Source organism: Sceloporus occidentalis, unplaced genomic scaffold (assembly GCF_023333645.1).
Source record: "Sceloporus occidentalis isolate IW3139 unplaced genomic scaffold, rSceOcc1.0.p SCAF_212, whole genome shotgun sequence".
NCBI classification, from domain to species: Eukaryota; Metazoa; Chordata; class Lepidosauria; order Squamata; family Phrynosomatidae; genus Sceloporus; species Sceloporus occidentalis.
The window spans coordinates 263,144-270,225 of NW_028317192.1; the positions used below are offsets into that span (position 1 = coordinate 263,144).

The 7,082-nt window shown below is 43.8% G+C and overlaps 1 protein-coding gene across 1 annotated transcript; it reads left to right on the top strand.

Annotated features, from left to right (window-relative positions):
* Positions 1-5,335: 5,335 nt before the first annotated feature.
* Positions 5,336-6,637, top strand: LOC149277517 (alpha-2A adrenergic receptor-like). The gene has a single exon (XM_089502776.1). It carries the CDS (start codon positions 5,336-5,338, stop codon positions 6,635-6,637), a length of 1,302 nt encoding a protein of 433 aa, XP_089358902.1.
* Positions 6,638-7,082: the final 445 nt, after the last annotated feature.

Here is a 7,082-nt window from a genome sequence, read left to right on the forward strand (position 1 = left end):
TCAAAGTACCCAATATAGGTTTTAATTACTCAGTTAATGCTTAGGATTAATATTTGAGTTGGGTCATGTGACTCAGCGGCTCAGAACGTCAGGGATCGGCTATTAACAGAAGACAAAGTAACAATTCAGGGAGATTTATTATGGAGGAGATAAGAATACCGGACAACAATAAAAACTGAACCCACGAGGAGCGACAATTCCAAATAATGCTACAAGTAACAGATTTCTACAAAAATCAGCCATAAATCTGCGCCGGCGCAATTACAAAAATAGCGCGTTTTCGCTTTAAACGGCGGCCTGGTTTGGGGTCTTTGGGGTTTAGAATTCTTATCTAGAGGAGGCTGATAACAATCATAAGTGTAACTAAGGCCGTGTCCTTCATAGTTCCACATAAATACCAAACCTGACATTTATAGTACTGAAACTGAATTATGAAATCAATATACAATGGGGGGGGGCAGCGCACGGTATCGGCGAAGGGGTTCATTTGTCTCCGGTACGGCTGCTCACCTGACACCCGGCCAGCAGTCACACCGGGAAGGTTGGCAGATCTATAAGTCATTTTATCTGCTTCGTATCCCGTAGGCTTCCATCTTTCACACCATGTTCTGTAACGCTCTACCTTTTCTATTCAATATCCCCCAAGTTTCCCTCCTTCTTACCTAAATCCCTGTGCTCTTCTTTCCTCCTATGAGTCCCTCTTTCCTCTCCAGAAGCCCTTCTCTCCTCCCCTGATGCCCCTCTTTTCTAGGAGGTCAGAATGTTTGCTGGGTATGAGGGGATCGCAGGGTTCTACAGCCCTAAAAGCCTCGATAATGTGTATAGAAACAGCCGGAAACGACTTTAGTATTTAACCTGCACTGGGGGGTCTCTTTCTTGAGGGTCTAGATAAAGAGGGGGCAACCTGTGTTTCTCTGGCACGTGTCTCTATAATTTGTCAGCGAGAAAACTCACAAGGTCAACACGGCGGTAACCTGTTACTTCCGGGGCTTCGTCTGACGGCATTTATGTTGCTGCTGTTTCGAGAATAAATAGTTTGTCCTCTCATTATTCCCGAGAAGTCAGACGCAGCCAGTATTTAAAAGGGAAATAAACAGGGAGGGGCGGCAGTGCCATCCTCCGCCATAATTATCTCAAGAAGCAAGCGGCGCCCGGCCCTCCGAGACATTACACGCGTGCCACGCAGTCTGAAGCCACTCTGGGCATGTGGTTACCACCCTGTGTGTGACCCTTAAAAACGTACTTTTAATCAATTAAAGGAATTTATATATTATTGTATATATAATAAATATTATTATATTATATTTACATCATTATTATTTAATACAATATAATAATATATATTATATTAATATATTATATAATAATATTTATATTATATTCATTATAAAATATATTACACAATTATTAATATTAGTAATATTAATATGATTATTATTATTATTTGTATAGCACCAGCAACTCCCAAAGCACTTCATACAGTCCTTACCTTTAAAGGGTCTGACAAAACTAGAACTGACAGACTAAGACGACCCAATACATTAGATAAAGGGAGCTTGGCTCGCAAGCTAACAATCTAGAGGGAATGGGGTTTAAAAAGACGCTAAAGCCTTGTAAAATATATATGTTTTTTAATTTCTTTCACAACTTGAATTGAACAATCTATGTAAATATTAGGATGACCGAGAAAGAATAAAAAAATGTTTTAATAAAAAAAAAATGCAAAAGGTCTTATTGGGAATTTTTGGGCACCGAAATTAGTGGCTAGCTTCATAAATGCGTTACTGTCCCTTTAATACCCCATGAAAATTTATCCACAGATACAGAGTATCACATAGACCTACAAAGTGTGAATGTGGCCCCCGGCAGGTGGACTTTAACAGGGTCCGGGTTAATATCTCATCTGCCACTTAGTCCTGAGATACTCATTAAACTGCATCTGTTACCTGGACAAAAACTTTACAATAATTAGCTGGGCATAAATAATTGGCCATATGTTCCAATCGAATTAACGGTCACGTCTGCTGAGAATATTTCCCATAATGCACCTGACTCCCTCTTTCTGATTGGCTACTTTTTACATCTATGAGGTTTTCAATTTTTGCCCAAAATGCCCAAATAGCAACAGGTAGGCTGATATTTGTTAATAAAAATATAAAAAAAAACGCTGTTAAAAAAATATGTTAATTTTAATTTAAATAATAAAAAATGTTTAATGTTATTTAAATATTACATTAAAACCTGACAATCAGAGACCCCTTTAATTTTTGTATAGATTTGCAGATTTAGGTTTGTTTCATATGAATAATTTTTTTGTTTTTAATATTGCCCCCCGATTTGCCGTTACACATGGGGTTAAAATAAAATCTGTGTGAATTCCAGGCCATTGAGTAATTCTTGCTTTTCCCCCCCAAAAACCAGCGTTATCCATTGACCATATGGCTGATATACGTTTATCACCTGTCCGTCTAGGTGCAGCTAATTTTATGCCGAACACTAATAATAATCTGACCCTGGAATAGTCTGCAGCTCAAAATAAAACAAATAACAAATAAACAAACAATAATAAACAAATACAAACAAATATAAGTTGCTTGCATCATAATTCACCTTTACAATGAATTACACAGGCAGCTGAGAGAACCACGTACCCCCCCAACATGTCAAATGGCCAAAGAGGGGCACTTTTGTTTTGGGGTGTGGTTAGAGGTGGGGCTGTAGGTGTGGTTATTTGTATAACTGTGTGGGGCATTTAGAAGAAGAATAATGGGGTTTATTTAGCCCGTTTAATTTATAAAGCCGTTTCCTGCTGTTTCTATACACATTATCGGGGCTTTTAGGGCTGTAGAACCCTGCGATCCCCTCATACCCAGCAAACATTCCGACCTCCTAGAAAAAGAGGGGCAACAGGGAAAGAAAGTGGGGCATCAGGGGAGGAAAAAAGGGGCATAGGGATTTTGGGACCACAGAGGGACTAGAAAGGGGGGTCATCAGGGGAGAAGAGAGGGGCATCAAGGGAGGAAAGAGGGGCATCAGGCTCTTATCAGCAGTTTATTGGTAACTTTAAATAAAAGTTTTGTTATTAAATTTACTATTAAGTTGTTATTTTCAGGGTAGGAAAGTTATAAAAATGCCGCATCGCCTGCCTGCCTACGAGCAACTTTCTAAAAGTTTTCCTGACCGTGCGCCTTCGCCCAGCGCTGCACAAGGAAAGTTCCGGATTTTGAACATGGGGGGCCGGGGGGGGTTGGGGGGCATGTTACTGAAGAGTGCTGAGGGCAGTTATTTCCAGGCAGGGCCCCATTTTTTATTTGCCCTGGGGAAAATTCCCCCTAAAACCCCTGAAATCTAAAGGAAAATCATTTTTAAGTAACATCGGTGATAATAAATGTAACAAAAAATTTTAAAATCAGTTTATATCTTTATTTCATTTTTTTTTTTTTTGGAAACATTTTCTGTCCATTCTGAATACATTGTATCCTTTCTGCTCCTCTGACGGAACCTGTAGAAATGAAATAAAAAATAAAAATGTGGTAATTTTAAAAATTAGGGGCTAATCCCAGATGGCACTGTCAGAGGTGAGCGGGAATAATCCCAGGCAGAGGTACTAGAGGTGGCGGTGGTCAAGGAGAGGGGGTAATTCCAGGCAGAAACATTAAGGAGAGGGGGTATAATCCAGACAGAACCAGGGGGTATAATCCAGACAGAACCATCAAGGAGAGGGGGTAATTCCAGGCAGGACCATAAAGGTGAGGGGGTATAATCCAGACAGGACCACTAGAGGTTCGGAGGAAATGGGGTTCCCAGGCAGAACTATTAGAGGGGAGGGTCGTTTTAATGGCAAGAATAAATTGCCCCATTCACCAAACTGCCCCCTGGAACCCCAGACAGGGCTTTGGGAGGCTTGACACTATTCACTAGTATTGTGAAATGAGGCAGTTCTGGGACCGTCACCCTGGCTGGCGCAACTTGGGCACATTAGCCCCTAGATGGGTCAGGTTGGGCACATTTCCCCCAGGCAAGGCAGTTTTGGAACACTAGCCCCTGGATATTATCCCATTAACCCCTGGGTGGATCAATTCTGAATCAAAGATTTGCCCCTGACTGAGGCAGTCCTTCCATATTTACCCCTGCCCGCAGCAGTTCTGCTATATTAGCCCCTGGTTGAGGCAGTTCCGCACACTTGCCCCTATTTGAGGCGGCTCTAGTCCCTGGCTGAGGGTAGTGAGACTGTGGCAGGCAGTGTCGGGCTGTGGGAGCAGAGGATGTGCGGAGGGTGTAGATCTGGCTCGTTCCCACGTGGGGGCTGACGCTGCCTGCGCTGCACTCAATGAGCGGCTATAAAACGGATCCAGAGCCTGGGAGCAGCACCGGGGAGAGAGGCGGACAGATCGCAGCTCCACACACACTGCGCAGGGAGCACACTGCAGGGAGCACACTGCCGGCAGCCGGGAATACAGTGACCAGAGACCAGAGCTTAGCAGAGAGACCAGAACCTAAAACAGAACCCAGAGCAAAGCAGAGACCAGAACCTGAAACCGAACCCAGAACCCCGAGCTAAGCAGGGAGACCAGAACCTGGAGCAGAATCCAGAGCAAAGAAGGGAGACCAGAACCTGGAGAAGAAACCAGAACCTGCTTGAGGATCCACATCAAAGCAGAGAGACCAGAACCTACCATAAGAAGCTCAAGGGAAAGCAGGGAGCCTTAAACCTGGGAGTCCATAGGAGATAACCGGAACCACAAACACCTACAGGAGACTCCAGATACAGAGGCAGGCTGCAGGGACCCCAGCAACCAGGGAGACCCCCACCTGCAGGACATGCACCCTACACTCACCTGTCCTGCGAACCAGCATCTTCTTGGATCAGCTGCCCACTGATGGTCTGGTCAGGGGTGGGGTGGGCAATCTCCTTCGCAGACCAGCAGGAGGCTGGAAAGTTTACAGTGAGCCACACCATAAATCTAATTTCTCACACACCTCTCCCTGAGCTCTGGATTAAACAATAACATGTCCTTTGGCTGCTCCTGAGCCCAGTATCTGGACAAGGTAAGATTCCAGAATTTATTACTGATCAAATAAAAAGGGGGAAGAGAAAAAACAAACAAACAAGAGAACAAAGGGAGGGGAGAATCTTAAAGGGAACTGATTTTCACAGAAAACTTTCATACATCAGACTATTCTGGGATTAAGGTGTATTAGGAACAGAGAGGTGATCTCCAGAGAAGGAGGACATGGGAACACAAGGCTATCACTGATGAGTTTGTGGTCAGGCTCAATGTGACTTCAGAAGTTTCTATTGGAATTCCCAAAGGCCCGAGAAACTCTGAATTTCATGATTAACTTTGAGAGCGCGTTAGTGGAGAGGGGGGGTATTTCTTCCATGGATTGCCAAAGTGACTGCCAAAACAGCACCATGTACAATGGCACTGACACGGAAACAGGGACTTACCCCTACACCTTGCAGATCACACTTGCCCTCATCACCTTGGTGGCCATCCTCATGCTCTTCACTGTGTTTGGAAATGTACTGGTCGTCATAGCTGTTTTCACCAGCAGAGCCCTCAAGGCCCCTCAGAATTTATTCTTGGTTTCTCTGGCATCAGCAGATATTCTGGTGGCCACCTTAGTGATCCCATTTTCCTTGGCCAACGAAGTCATGGGGTACTGGTACTTTGGGAAAGTATGGTGTGAGATATACCTGGCATTAGATGTCCTCTTCTGCACCTCCTCCATAGTTCACCTATGTGCCATCAGCTTGGACAGGTACTGGTCCATCACACAAGCCATTGAGTACAACCTGAAGAGGACACCACGCAGGATCAAGTGTATCATATTCATAGTGTGGGTGATCTCTGCTGTCATATCCTTCCCACCTCTCATCACCATAGAAAAAGAGAGTGGCAAAGAAGAAGATCCCAGATGTAAAATCAACGATGAAAAATGGTACATCATATCATCTAGCATCGGTTCCTTCTTTGCCCCTTGCGTGATCATGGTTTTAGTCTACATCCGTATTTATCAAATTGCAAAAAGGAGGACCAGGGTCCCACCCAGGCAGAGGAGCAATGGGGAGCCTGACAAAAAACAGAATGGCTTTGGGGACAAGGACCTCCCGGTCAAATTAAATGGAGAGAAGGCTGGGGGCTCAGATGACCCCAGGCACAGAGAAGAGGAGGCCAATGGTGTAGACCTGGAGGACTCCTCGTCTTCTGAGCACCAGGAGGACCATCCATATTCCTCCAAGAAAAAACATGACAAACTCCCTAGAGGAAAAGGTAAAACCAAGCTCAGCCAGATCAAGCCAGGAGACAGTTTGCCCAGGAGAGAAGAAGAAGACATGAATGCCAAAGGGTCCAGGTGGAGGGGAAGGCAGAACAGAGAGAAGAGGTTCACGTTTGTCCTGGCTGTGGTTATCGGGGTTTTTGTCATCTGCTGGTTTCCCTTCTTTTTTACTTATTCCCTTATGGCTATCTGTGATAGCTGCAATGTCCCAGATACCTTGTTCAAATTCTTCTTCTGGTTTGGTTACTGTAACAGCTCCCTGAACCCAGTGATCTACACGATATTTAACCAGGATTTCCGAAGGGCGTTTAAAAAGATTCTGTGTAAAGGGGAGAGGAAAAGAATTGTGTGATTCAAGAAACGATCCCATCGCTGACACCATCTTTTTATGACAATCTGTACGATCAGTTTCAGTGTCTTCACTCCTGGAGACCCCAGGACATCAAATAAAACATTCAAAAGACTTTATTTTCTAAGGGGCTACACCCAACAGCAAAAGCACTTTGATTTTTTTGGTGGGGAGGGGGGAAAAATGAAGGGGGGGGCAAAGAACCCTACAAATCGACATATTTCATGCAACTTGCTTCTTGGTATCCAGATGACATCCTGATTCCTTTTTTAAGGCACTCTGCTTTCAAACCAATATGATTGCTTAAATATATTTTATTACTAAAAGTGAAATTCTTTATCGATACCGGCAGGCATCTCATCATTCGTATATTTTTTATATAAATGTGCGAGGTTTAACCCATTAATGAGTATGTATTATTAATATCGAGTATCAGGTTCCTCTCTGT